We start from the raw sequence: 14,422 nt of genomic DNA on the forward strand, positions 1-14,422 counted from the left end.
CTACGCTGATCCTCTGGGGAAGGGTCTTGCTGCACTAGGAACGGATGCAGGTTTGACCCTGAAGGGCAGTTGCACCAGAGTACAGAAGCATGGGATTGGAGCAAAATGCACTAAAGAGCCAGTGGCCAGGTGAGCCGCCCTCACCAGGTGTTTCTGTGCCTATACTGAGGGGTGGGGGAGGATAATGACACCCACCAGCTCCTTTGTCTCCAGAGAGGCAATGCCACTGGTCTCAGAACCATCTCTCCCAGTGTGTCCCAGGGGATCCTCAGATTGTGCCATCTGCCCCTAGTCCTCTGCCCTCCACCACAGGAACACTGCAGCACCCTCCGTCTCCACAGCTGCCAAGCTGCAGACCTCTAAAATTCGTTTTTGAGTTCTGCTGCCTGCCTGTCTTGTTTTCTCAGTCAGTGGTTTTGGAGAAGTGTTTTCCTTGTGATCCCCTGTACAAGTTCTCTCTCTCTCTCACCTTTCTCCATGATCAGGGCTCCCATCCCTCTGCAGCCCTTGCAATCCTTTTCACCCCCAAACTATGTCTCTGCACCTCCTACCTTCCATGATGTGGCCTCCTCTCATCCTCTAGTTGTGCAGTTTGTTCTGTCAGTCCTCAGGTTGATTTCTTGGGTATTTAAAATGATTTGGTATTTATCTAGCTTTGTTCAAGGGATGAGGCAAGCCTAAGGTCCTCCTACTACTCTGCCATCTTATCTCCTTCATTATATAATGTTGTTAACACTGTTTCTATTATCTTTAACTTAAGTGATCAACAAATCTTTTCTCCACGCAACAAAGAAAATTTAGAGAACAGAAAATGAGGAACTGTTTAGCTATTTTTTTTCTCCATGAGCACTTACTTCATATCATTTCAGTAATTTTGAGGCAAAAATAGACATAGATATTATCCAAAGGTATGTTCATTGTTTGATTGACATTCCAAGAAATAAAGGTAAAATTTTTGTTTAGTGACTAACGTTTTGTATCTGTTTCTTATTTAGAAACTGTCCAGACTTCCAAAGATTCTTTACTAACTTAATTTACTTAAGGTCTTCAAGTTAATTAAGAGAGAAAAGTTTAGATACAGGAAACAAATTTTGACATGTCTCCACATATAAAGACAGGGACAAATGGTTTAGACAATAACTTGGACCCTTAAAAATTTTAACAAACTGGGTAATCAAAAAGCCAGTACTTGTTACTTGTTGAAGTATTTAGTATGGGAAAGAAGGACAGGATACCACCTATATTAAGCAAGATATCTCTTTTTTAGAAAAACAAGACAAAGAATCTCCTCATGGGATTTCTTCATTCCTTGTTGCAAGTTACCTCCCAAATACACAATCTTGTTCATGTCAAAAGCCCCCTGCTCCCCAAAGGGCAGTGCAATTCCAAATTGTTCCTGGTGAAACTGTGCCAGTTAGAAAGGTATTAGTATTGTAAGGAGAAAAGACGTACCTGGAGGAGGCACAATTTTAGACTGAGAAGACCTTGAGAGAACTGGTATGGTCCTAAAGGTACTGCAAAGGGTGCCTGGGTGACTCAGTCGGTTGAGCATCTGGCTCTTGGTTTCAGCTTAGGTCATGATCTCAGGGTCTTGGGATCAAGCCCCACATTGGGTTCTGCGCTCAGTAAGAAGCTAGCTTAAAGATTTTCTCCCCCTCTGGCTCTCTCCTGGCTCATGTTCTCTCAAAAAAAATAAACCTTAAAAAAAAAAAAAAAGAAAAAAGGTAGTGCTAATGCTTGGGTAACTTTATTTTCCGGAGCTTGACCAAATGCCAATGGTCACCAATGAGAGGTCAGACAAAATCTGAAACAAAGCAGATGAAATTAAAGAGCAATTCCCAGAGACCCAAAGACAAGAGTAAGCAAGAAGTCCTTAAAAGGTTTTGAAATGATACGAGGCAAAGGAAGGCCAAATGGGGAATTACCTGGGTCCAGCTTGGGGATGGAATTATCATGCTTGGCAGGTGAACTTTAAGGAGGCCCCCAGATCCTTGCCTCCTGCCCCAAGATACATTTGCAAAACTCTCCTCTTTCTTGAGTCTGGCCAGACTTATGACTTGCTTCTAACCAATGGAATGCAAAAAAGTGATGGAATGTACATGACTGCATTTGCATGATTACCCAAGAGTGTAGCACTCATCTTGCTCGAGTTTCTCTCAATACTGGGTTTGAAGAAGCAACTTGCCATGAAACCTACAAGGAAATGAACTCTGCCAACAATCTGAGAGCTTGGAAGCAGATCCTTTCCCAGTCAATGCTCTGACAAGAAGTCAGCCTTGTGAGACCCTAGGCAGACTAAGCCCTGCTAAGCCCAAATGACTTCGACTTCTTCTTCTCCTTCTTCTTTCTCCTTTTTCTCCTTCTTCCTTCTTCTTCTTCTTTTTGTAATTTATTTTATTTAGTTTTTAGTTAACATACAGTGCAATATTAGTTTCTGGAGTAGAATTCAGTGATTCATTCCTTACACAGCACACCCAGTGCTCATCACATGTGCCCTCTTTAATAACCATCACCCATCTAGTCCATCCCCAGCCTCCCTCCCTCCATCAACCCTCACTTTGTTCTTTGTCGTTAAGAGTCTCTTATGGTTTATTTCCCTCTATCCTTTTTCCCTTTTCTTCCTTCCCATATGTTCACGTGTTTTCTTTCTTAAATTCCACATATGAATGAAATATATAGTATTTGTCTTTCTTTTTTCACTTAGCATAATACACTTTAGCTCCATCCATGTCACTGCAAATATAAGCCCAAACTTCTGAGCCACAGAAACAGTGAGATAAGTGTGTGTTACTTTAAGCAACTGAGTTTGTTGTAATCTGTTACACAGCAATAAAAAACTAATGCATTAGCCTACGCCCACGTTCTCCCTATAGACTTCTTTTTCTAGATAATTTGACTTCTAAAAATTCAACTTAACATTTAGGTCCTTTTTTCTAGTCATGGGCTGTTAAGGTTAAAATTACTTACCCAAAGTTTATTAGATTCTTTGAGTAAAAATTAACTAATATCCTTTTCCCCATTTTAAACATCATTAATATTAGTACAGTGAAAGAGATGGTAATAAATTAGCAGTGACCAGCTTTTATTTACACAGCTATCCTCAACCTGCCTGCAGCAAGGACACATTTTGTTGTAGCACAGAGGTCTCTTCAATTAGAATGAGCTCTCTGAAGTTAGTGTCCTTTGGCTTTAACATACCCTCCAGGACTTACACATATTGGATATTCAGTAATTGTTGAATTAAAACTGTTTAAGCTTAATAATTAATAACATCTGGGGTACCTGGGTGGTGCAGTTGGTTGAGCATCTGATTCTTGGTTTTGGCTCAGGCTGTGATCTCAGGGTCATAGGACTGAGTCCCATATTGGGCTCCACGCTTAGTGGGGAATCTGCTTAAGATTCTCTTTCTCCTTCTGACCTTCCTCCCTGTTCTAATAAATAAATCTTTTTTTTTTATTTAAATTCAATTAGCCAACATACAGTACATCATTACTTTCAGATGTAGAGTTGTTATTCATCAGCTGTATATAACACCCAGTGCTTATCACATCACATGCCCTCCTTAATGCCCATCACCTAGTTACCCCATCCCCCACCCACCTCCCCTCCAGCAACCCTGTTTGTTTCCTAGAGTTAAGAGTCTCTCATGGTTTGGCCCCCGCCCCCCGATTTCTTCCCATTTAGTTTTCCCTTGCTTCCTCTATGATCCTCCATGCTGATTCTCATATTCCACGAGTGAAATCATATAATTGTCTTTCTCTGATTATTTCACTCAGCATAATACCCTCCAGTTCCATCCACGTTGATGTAAATGTTAAGATTTCATCCTTTTTGATGGAGAAGTAATATTCCATCGTGCATATATACCACTTGTTCTTTATCCATTCATCTGTTGATGGACATCCGGGCTCTTTCCATAGTTTGACTATTATGGACATTGTTGCTATAAACACTGGGGTGCAAGTGCCCCTTCAGATCACTACATTTTATCTTTGGGGTAAATACCTAGTAGTGCAATTGCTGGGTCATAGGGTAGCTCTATTTTTAACTTCTTGAGGAACCTCCATACTATTTTCAGCTTGCATTCCCACCAATAGTGTAAGAGGGTTCCCCTTTCTCCACATCCTCACTAACATTTGTTGTTTCCTGTGTTAATTTTATCCATTCTGACTGGTGTGAGGTGGTATCTCATCGTGGTTAAAATAAATAAATAAATCTTAAAAAAATAATTAATGATATCTGGCTTCGTATCAGGTAGCACTTCTGCTTGATGCCCCAAAACATCAAGACCTACGACAGGATGGATACTGGGACCACAAATTATTAGTATGCCAATGTTACTGTCGCCCAAACTAAATCTCACAAGAGACAAAGGAAATAACAGGTAATTAGAATCCAGAGATTCTTTACCATCATCTTCAATTAGCTGCCACAGAATTTCCCAGTACTGAATCTCTCCTAAAATTCTTACTTCTCCCAATCCCTTCAGGTATCTGAAACAGAAAAAAAGGAAAAAAAATTTTTTCCCTAAAAGATTTCTCCCTTCTTTCTCGTCTTTTAAATAGCAATCTCAACTGTTGGCAGTTTCTGAGGAATTTAAAGAACATCAATAAAATTTAGGCCAAATTAGATTTATAATTAGAAAACAGATATTATTTTTGTTATTAAGCTTAAGAATAAAATGCAGCCGTGTCTACAAAAATATTTATAGACACTAAAGCACAAAGCAGCCAATCGAGCTACACCTAATGTTTAATGACTGTGGCTGAGTCTCTGTTCTCTAGCAAAACAGACTAAGCTCCTGATGGGCAGGGACCATGTTCTGGTCAGCTGTGCCTTTCTCCACATATAACAACACACTGCTCACTCAAAGGGACACTCACAGAATTTGTTGAATTCTATTAAAAGAGAAAACAGTATTTTTAAAAAGTCAATGGTGATTGCTAAGGTGACATCTGAACTCAGACGTTCAAATAACACCATTCTTGCCCATTCTGAAATGAAACTATCAGAAGGAAAAGAGAGAGAGTTAAACCAAATAACAGCACTGAAATCTCCATGCCTATATAAGGGAGAATCACACCACGTTCAGCCAGTGAAAAGGACTAGCATTTAAAATATATTTTAATGGGAATACTTTCTCACTACCTTTAAATAAAAACAATTTACATTTTTTAATATGAAACTGCTCTGGCCTTAGGACTTAACTGCTTCCTGATCTATGGGGTTTAGACGCCACTGCACCACTAATTCCCCAGTGCTCTTGAGACACGTGTTAGACATGTCCTCCTCTGATGGAAGTCCTTGGGGCAACTTCAGGGGCTTGATCCTGTGACATAAGAAAATGCTTTTAGAATTATATTAGGTAACACATTTTTAAAAATCGCTGAAGTAACAAACAACAAACCTTATCAAATGTTTAACCACTTTCAGTTTTGCATTCACTGAAGGGATATTCTTGTGAACTTGAGGAGTATGTGCCTATAAAGAAAGGAAACCATGTAATGGATCAGTTTCAGAGCAGATGGTCCCATATTTCAGCAAAATGTGAAAATGAAGGCTTATTCTGTCTAAACCAAAGTTTCAAATAAATTACACTAAATAATACATTTAAACAAAAGAAATAGTAAAAATACACCTCAAATTTAGAAACTATAAAATTTAAAGCAAATTTAAACATCACATAAGATGACTTAAATCATTGCATACTTTTTCTAATCCAAGCATCTTTATTGTATCTTTTTCCCAATATGGACGTCTTTTTATACTTTTTATTCTGGTAACAACATGCAGTTTATGAGGGTGCTGTGGATCCCCACCATATTTTTCATGATCTGCAGGTGAAGGCTGAAATACCTAAGAAAGAAGAATTATAAATGGTAAATTTTCAACTTCTATGTATGTATGTATTTCAACTTCTATGTATCTATGCTTCTATGTATCTTCTTTTTTCCTTAAAAAAAAAAAAACAAAAACCAAATGACTATGTAACGATCTCATCCCAAATCTTTCTGTAATCCTATCCTCAAATTGAACATTTATACCCGTCTGATTACTTAGATAGACAAAGTCTAATAATTTCATACTCTGAAAAAAGTATCCCACAGGCAAAGACTGTTTTAAGGGTGAAGCGGGAGCAACCAGAGGACACTAAAGAATTCAAATGTCAGGAGACGGTATTGCCCTATAGAAGCTGGGCACAGCTGCATCCCTCCACCCCATTCAAGCAGGGGAACAAAGATAAGCTTCCAATGACAATAACACATGAGAATCATAAAAAAGTATGAACAAAGTACTAGAGGACTACAGACAAATGATTGCCTATGAAGGATTAGAAACAGCTCCAGAGAGCTGCCGTGTGAACTGATTCTCTATGAATCAAAAAGTTCCAATAAGCTATCCCACGAAAAACTTCCCTAAGTACATAAAATGTACTGAATAAGGATGTACATGGTAATACTATTTGTAATACTGAAAATTTTAAAGGCCACATCCATGCTCCTCATAGAATAACTAAATGAATTACAACGCGTACGTTCTAAATAAAACTAACAATAACAAAATCAAACAAAATATGATATTAACTAAATAAATTATGTATCCCATGGGATACAATGCTGCCATTAAAACGAATACAGTTTACTGTCCTTGCAGCTACTAACATTGAAGAATGGCCACAATACATTCTTGAGCAAAAAAACAAAAAAACAAACAAAAAAATCCCAAAAACCACACAACCATGTGTAATAAGATCTTTTTTTTTTCTTCAAGATTTCATTTATTTATTTGACAGAGAAAGGAGAAATAGAGAGAAAGCATGAGCAGGAGGAAGGGGCAGAGGGAGAGGGAGATGCAAACTCTCTATCTGACCAGGGCTCAATCTCAGGACCCTGGGATCATGACCTGAGCTGAAGGCAGATGCTTAACTGACTGAGTCCCCCAGGTGCCCCTGTAGTAAGATCTTGTACTTGTTTCATCTGTACCAATATACACAGGTTTGTATATAGGATACCTTACATAAATATTGATTCTAAGAAATCATGTTATACACACACACACACACACAGACACTTATGTATGTATAAAGGTTTCAAAAACATTGGATCAAGAGTCATACCTCTGGGGAATCACACACACAAAAGACGACACTTTAATCAAAAAGCGTATCATTCAATCATGAAAATAATATTGCAGAAACTTATCCACTGAGAGGCTCCCATTATACTGCTAAATGAAGAAGGCAACTAGAGAAGCTTCATACATGAGATGATTCACATCTTTAAAAATATACAACAGAAAAGGATGTGGAAGGTGTTGACAACTGTCTCCAGGCAGGTGGGATAAAGGGTGTTTTTCAGTTGTTTTTGCTTGTTTGTATTTTCTAGGGGTTTTGAAGAGATGTAGGGTGAGAAGAATGGTGGAAGGCAGAGGATGGGGCAGGCACACCAAAGAAAAGGAAAGAAGATATAAAGAAACAGTGTAAAGAGCATGAAATATTTGGGGAAAACCAACTAGTTATATGTGACTAACATAGGAAAAACCACAAAAAGCACTGTAGCTACTGTTTTCCGAAAGAATGATATGTACACATAAATTTAGCAGAGAAAACTCAAAGATCCCAAGTTGCAATAGTCAATATAGAAAGTGAACACAGAGCCAGGTAGATAGTGTCTGAGCAAGAAGAGGACTCATTGTTTTCTGAGGACAATGGTGAGATGAAAACACAAAATACTAAGGCAAAAAACCATAAGCAGGAATAAAAAGATTCTAAGATGATAAAAACCTACTACTACAAAGGCCAGTGGTACTTTTTTTTTTTTTAAAAAAAGAATCATTATTTAGATAAACTCTACTATGCTTTATTTAAACTTCGCCCTATCACCAACATCCACAAATAATTTAACATAAAAGTTTTCAATATTACAAAAGTAGGTAGCTTTTAAAACATCACATGCTTAAAGAAAATAACAACTCTAAAAAAACCCCCAAAAACCCAAACCCTTGTTCTTACTTTATCTGGAATTCTTGACTTGGTAAATTTGTGACGAATCCAATCCGTGCAAATAAGAGACTCCATACCTTTTGTCACAGTCTAAAACATGATATAAAACATTTTTTAAGAACTCTGTCTAGTGCAGAAATCCATACCCACCAATTTTTAGGTGACAAAAGTCTGTTTATATCTAATCTATACTTACCAAACATTTATCTCCGCCTCTTAGCTGAATGAATATATCTCATCTTACCACTAACATTAGAAAGCAAAAAGCACATAAATATAGACTTTTGTTTTTTCCAAATTTTTATTTAAATTCCAGTTTGTTAACATATGGTATAATATTAGTTTCAGGTGTAAAATTTAGTGATTCCTCACTTACATAGCTGGTGCCCATTACAAGTGCCTCCTTATTCCCATCACCCATTCAGCCCATCCCCCACCCACCTCCCTTCTGACAACCCTCAGTTTGTTCTCTAGGGTTAAGAGTCTGTTTTCTGGTTTGCCCCTCTTTTTTCTTTTTTCCACTATGTTCATCTGTTTTGTTTCTTAAATTCCACATATGAGTGAAATAGAGACTTTTTGGCCAGGGGTTGCCAATATTTTTCTGTAAAGGACCAAACAGGAAGTTATTTCCAGCTTTGGGGCTGTATGGTTTCCATTGCCAAGTCTCAACTATGCCACCTTAGGGCAAAAGCAGCCCTGAACAATATGTAAACAAGTGGGCGTGGCTACATTCCAATAAAGCCTGGTTTACGGAAAAAGATTAAGGTAGGGGATGAACTGACCTGCAGACTAGTTTCCCAACCCCTGCTCTACACAATGTGCAATAATAACCTTCAACAATAAACTGTAAAAATAAATGAGTTTATGATTTTCTTTCTAGTCCATACAACGCCATCACTCCTAGTTTCTATCTCTTGTTCCCCTTTGGCAATCTTCCAGTCCTGTTGCTCTCAGTCTGCTAAAGAGAAAGGATTCGCTGCCAATCCTTCCTATCTGGAAACTCCTCTCTGAATGGGCAATACTCATTCCCTTCATGCCCTCTCTGTCCTGCAAAGATCCACACATAATTAGAGAGTAAGCAGGAGCGAATGAGGGGGGGAAAGGGAAAATATGGACTTCTAATCCTGGTTCTGTGCTTATCATCTGCGAGAAATGAGACATTTGTCCTCTCAGAGAGTCATTTCCTCAGCTACTTTAAAAGGAAATAATACTGACCACATAGGATTAATCTAAGGTTAAGGTGATGTATGTAAAGCACCTAACATCGTTATCTATAGCCGGCAGCACATCTGTATCTAGACTCTGGCCCTCAGGAATAGATTGGGCTGCACTGCTGCAATTTTTATAAGAAAGACTAGAGAGGAAATACATGAAAATACAAGCATGAATGTTCCTGGGAGAGTGCTTTTCTTCTTTCTGCTCTTCCATAGTTTTCTATTTTTCTATGATTGAAAATATACTCTTCATAACTGAAGAGAATAAAGGCTTAAACTTTAAAGATTAAGGGGAAATCAACACTGGCCATTATTTACCAGCATGTTCTCCAGGAAAAGATCTTTTGTGATTTCAAATCTTTAGTGATAAAACAGCAGATAAATCATAAATAAAATTGACCCTCAACATTAAAAAGAACTTAATATGTAAGAAAAGGAACTTGTGCAGTTTAACCTGCCTGTTTGTTTTGTTATTTACAAAAGAGAAAGAAACAGTTCTTAAGGAATAAAAAAGAGAGAGAGAGAGAGAGAGAGAATGCTTGAAAAGAAACACTTACACGGAGTCTTCCTGGGGGCCTCTGAACTATTGAGCACAAAATCCCTGCCATGACTGTGGTGACTGTTCTCTTCCGAGGCTATGACAAGCAGAAAATACATCCATGGGTCAAATGTGTCTCGGAAATGCATAGGTGCCCACTTTTGTAACATTAAAAAACTAAACAACAAGTTAATTATAAACTACTAAAGTTTAACAGTGAAATCTTATTATTTTAATACAATAAAGGTAAGAATTAAGTTATAATAAATGTGTTATTTGGAGTTCAGCAAAACCGTAGGTAGTATTTATACATTAACCACATCTCATTTTTGCCAAATGAGTTAGAACCTAGGTTGACTCAACAAGGATGGGCAAAGGAGGTTATTATTAAGAATGTTTTGTTATAGAATCACAGCAAATGGAAGGACTAGAAGGGACTGAGGAAATCCTGACTAGCAGAACTAGAATTAACAACCTTATCTTATATATGTGGAAAATGAAAAATCAATCATTTACCCCAGGGCATCCAGCTATCCAAGGAGTATACTAGTTTCAGTCCAATTCTAGTTCCTAGTCCAGCACATGTTCACTAAATCATAACACCATAATAACTTTATTTTCTGCATATTTGTATTTTTAAACTAGTAACGAATATGCATTGCTTCTATGATGTAAAAAAAGTCATGTTTATTTAGACACAAATTATTACAACCTACTATACTGATGTATACTGGAAACAGAAAAATTATATATGTATATTTTGGATCGGTTACTTAATTTGTGTGCTTCAATTTTTCCCAAAAGAAAGAATATAATACCTATCTTGCAAATGAGTTATTCTAAAAACACCTAAAACAGTATTTAGCACATAGGAAGCCCTCAATAAATGGTAGCTTTTACTGATAAAATTATTAAATTATTACAAAGCTGTAATAAGAACACTCTAACACACCAAAACAAGATACAATGGTGTATTTCAGTGAATCACCAGATTCTGGCTCACTCAAGTTCTGCAAGTCTTTTCCATGATGTGAAATTGTGGGAATCAATGCAAGATGTCCCATTAAAAGAGCCAGACTGCAGAAAAATTTTCAGCAACTGAACCAGTCTCTCAAAATTAATTATATATCAGTTTTAGAAAAGTTAACTACTAAATCCTTAGTGTCATGAAATCCAGAATTTTGTCTTGTTAATTTTCTACTCTCAGCATCTAGTACAGTATCTGATGAACAGTAGGCACCCAGTGTTTATTTCTGAATGTCTGAATCAATTAATGGGTTAGATCTATGGTCCGCTCAGCTCAGAATTCAGAAGTAAATCAAAATACCGTAACTCCCATTCAGACTTCACACTTCAAACATTACCACACAGCATAACAATGTCTAGTTCAAATCATCCACCACTGCTTGATACATATTTTGTATCAAGGTTTCCTTAGAAGAAACACTTAATTTCCTTAGAAGAGATGTTTATTTAATTCTCAGGCCCTTCAATCAAATAGGTAATGATAAAGTATTTTGTTTACCATACTTCTTTCTCCCAAGTTAAACATAATATACTAACCCAACTCATTTGGCTTCGCACTATGTAACTCTTTTTCTTATCGCTTAAATTTCAACAAAAGCCTCCTCACTGACCTTCTGGCTTCCATTCCAACTTCCCTAAGATCTCTTCTCCATGGCAGCAATCAAGTAATTAAAATCCTAAATCAGATCATGTCAACTTCTCTTCTCAAAACCTTCCAGTAAGCCAGGTTTCTCACTGTTGGAGTGAGAAGTAACATACAAGCAAGAGGAGAAAGCCAAAATAATCCATGTGATCCAACAGCACAGCTCCCGTTTAGCTAAATATTGATAGTGATGGGTATAGAAATAATCACAGGCATGCATTTATATGTGGGTTAGCTCTGTTAGCTAAGAAGACCAAAAAGCAATGGCATCCCAGTAGCAATGAGCACACCCAGCACCCTGATCTTAGCATTCTCTAATAAAAGAAACCAGGGCTCCATGGAGAAATGGCTGATTGGAGGGCTACAGCAGGGAATATACAAAGATGAGCCTGGAGCATCTTGTAGTACTAGAAAGGACTACTCAAAAAATCAAAATGATGGGAGTACGTCAAAAGGACATAGGAACCAAGTGAAAGAGCTCCTGATGGCTAAAGCTAAACCAAAATGAGCAACAAAGTAACGGCTTATAATCTAAACCATAAAATAACCACGATTCCATACTCATATAAATAAATGAAGAAGTAAATTAATGGCAGAGAAGAAACAAATCTCCCTTACAGAAGAATTCCAAACAACTTATGCAGATACTTCCCTCTCAAAGAGGTGGAACAAAAACACTCATCTCTTAAGTATGGGCTATGCTTAATAACTTGCTCCCAGAGTACAGTATCGAAAGAGGGAAAACTAACATTGTACTAGAGAATCCTCATAAACACTATGTGAGCCAGGTGATCATGGTTAGTATCAACTGTGATAAAAGTCAAGTTGATAGCATGCACCCTTGATATGATGGAATGAGAACGGCACTTCATCTTCCTCCCAAAAAGCCCTAACACCAGGCTGAGAGAAAAACATCAAACTCCATTTGAAGGACATTGTGGAAAATACCTGACCAGTACCTCTTCAAATACCTGAGTGCCTTAAAACTGTCAAGGTCACCAAAAACAAGGAAAGTGAGATACTGCCACAGTCGAGAGGAGCTTAAGGAGCCATGATGACTAAATGGGATTCTGGAACAGTAAAAGACATCTAGTAAACACTAAGAAAGCTGAATGAAGTATGAACTTTAGTTAATGATGTAGCAGTATTGATTCATCAATTATAACATATGTACATTACTAACGTAAGATTGTTAATAAAAGGGGAAATCAGGTGTGGGGTAATTAGGAACTCTGTACTATCTTCACAACTTTTCTATAAACCTAAAATTATTCTAAGATAAAAAGTTTATTTATTAAAAACCCAAAAAGCTTTAATGCATTGGAACGACAGCCAAACCTTAATCCCACCTCTAAGACTTCATCTCCAATCACTCTCAATCAATACACACACTGGCCCTCTTACAGGTCCAAGTTGCCAGGCAGCCATGCTTCTTTGGATGGGCTGTTCTTTCTCCTGGAATGCTCCTGATATTCACATAGTTAATTCCCTTACTTCCTTCAATTCCTGGCTCAAATCTTTTCTCAATGGGGTCTGGCCTGATTCCATTATTTAACATTTTGACCCACCCCCAAACTCTCAGACTTCTTACTTCACTTGGTTTTCTTTCCATCGCACTTATCTTCTAACAGTTTGTTAGGTTTGTTGTTTGCTGTCTGTCTCCACCCAGTAACATGTTAATTCCGCAAGGACAATTATTTTTAAATTTTGTTTTGTTTTTGGTCTGCCCAGTCTCTTCACAGAGTATGCCAAGCTTAAACCTAAAGCAGCACCTGTCATGTGCTAGGCACACAATCAAATTGTAAAGTTTAATTTACAGACTTCAGAAGGTGTGATAATTCAAAGTTATAAGTTTTAATAAAAAGTAAAGATTATTGTTAATAATAAGGCACACAACTCTTGGACCTTGAAGTAACCATATCGTCTTCTACTGTACAATAACTTCTCTTACACAGGTGCAAAAAAAGGAGAATACATGCATCATGAGAAGTATGGTCCCTTTTCCATAAAAAAAAGTCTGTGAATGTGTGTGTATACACAGAAAAACTCTGGAAGGCTATCAGTAAAATGTTAACATACCCCTGGGGAGAAGGCTATCGAGGCGATTTTCCAATCCCAGTTAATGTCTGAATAGTTTCAGGCATCTATTAAACGACAAAAGTAAGGGAAACGCTACTGAAAATGCACAACACAGAATTTCCCTTTGAATAAACCGAGATCTCTGAAGGCAATAAATGTCTCTACTTTTAATTCCTAATGCTTATCAAGCATAGGCAGTCCTCATCCTCATCCGCGCCTCTTGGCAAAAAGACACAGAACAGGCAGCTTCGGATAGGTGGCGATCAAAAACATGGTTGTAAAATCACAGTTTTGGTAAAATGGTAAATACTTTAAATGCCAACCCTGGAAGGTTTTGCCTTCTAAAATGCAATTAGGTAAGCTTTTATCTTCATTAACAAAAATTCAAGTTACGCTGATCCCCAGTGGGAAACCGAAATTAATAAAACAGAAGCACAGAAACTGCTAAAACAAACGTGAATTCCCTTCCCCACTGAGCTATCCTCCCCAGGCGTCTGGGCCCTTGGGCTCCAACAGTCGGGCTCAACAAGCCGCGTGGCTCGGGAACTAGGGAACAGAATCTGGTCGACCACTGGCTTTTCGCGAGCCCATGAGACAGTAGACGGGCGCAGGCCCATTTAGGTTACTGCGACCCGCCAACTCAGAATCCAATAGGAGAACCAACTGGCATCTCCATAGCGTCCCCAGGTACGTACTCCTGACAAAAATGCAATACATTCCACCATTCATTCCCCCCTCAACATCTGGTAAATGTTGTTCAGCCTGAACTTACTCACCGAGTGAAAGAAGAACAAACGAAAAACCAAGAAGCGCTACACTCAAACCCGGCCGTCGCAGTGCGCACGGACTGCGACACCGCGCACTTTAGTTCCGGCCGTGCCCCGCCTACTCAAGGGCCCAAAAAAAAAAAAAAAAAAAAA

General features: G+C 38.0%; 1 protein-coding gene across 2 annotated transcripts; it reads right to left on the reverse strand.

Annotated features, from left to right (window-relative positions):
• Positions 1 to 5,106: 5,106 nt before the first annotated feature.
• On the reverse strand, positions 5,107 to 14,401 carry MRPL30 (mitochondrial ribosomal protein L30). 2 transcript variants are annotated; one of them, XM_045771753.2, is made up of 7 exons: positions 14,279 to 14,393; positions 13,503 to 13,567; positions 9,774 to 9,851; positions 8,012 to 8,092; positions 5,710 to 5,856; positions 5,408 to 5,481; positions 5,107 to 5,329 (listed from the first exon to the last, which is right to left on the reverse strand). In XM_045771753.2, the coding sequence occupies exons 3-7, from the start codon at positions 9,822 to 9,824 to the stop codon at positions 5,197 to 5,199; spliced, it is 486 nt and encodes a 161-aa protein (XP_045627709.2). In that variant the 5' UTR covers positions 9,825 to 9,851; positions 13,503 to 13,567; positions 14,279 to 14,393; the 3' UTR covers positions 5,107 to 5,196. The 2 variants fall into 2 exon arrangements, with proteins under 2 accessions (XP_045627709.2, XP_045627710.2); XM_045771754.2 differs by lacking the exon at positions 13,503 to 13,567 and having other exon boundaries at positions 14,279 to 14,401.
• Between the last annotated feature and the right edge of the window lie 21 nt (positions 14,402 to 14,422).

Source organism: Ursus americanus, chromosome 7 (assembly GCF_024610735.1).
Source record: "Ursus americanus isolate L20-20 chromosome 7, mUrsAme1.1.p, whole genome shotgun sequence".
Classification (NCBI taxonomy): Eukaryota; Metazoa; Chordata; class Mammalia; order Carnivora; family Ursidae; genus Ursus; species Ursus americanus.

What these genes read in the sequence shown, in the direction of transcription:
- MRPL30 (XM_045771754.2), bottom strand. Translation starts at nt 9,824, where the DNA reads ATGGCAGGGATTTTGTGCTCAATAGTTCAGAGGCCCCCAGGAAGACTC. An exon ending in AGATGCTTGGATTAGAAAAA is followed by an intron (nt 5,482 to 5,709) that starts GTATGCAATGAT and finishes CTTTCTTTATAG; the next exon opens with GCACATACTCCTCAAGTTCA. An exon ending in GTGGTTAAACATTTGATAAG is followed by an intron (nt 5,330 to 5,407) that starts GTTTGTTGTTTG and finishes CTTATGTCACAG; the next exon opens with GATCAAGCCCCTGAAGTTGC.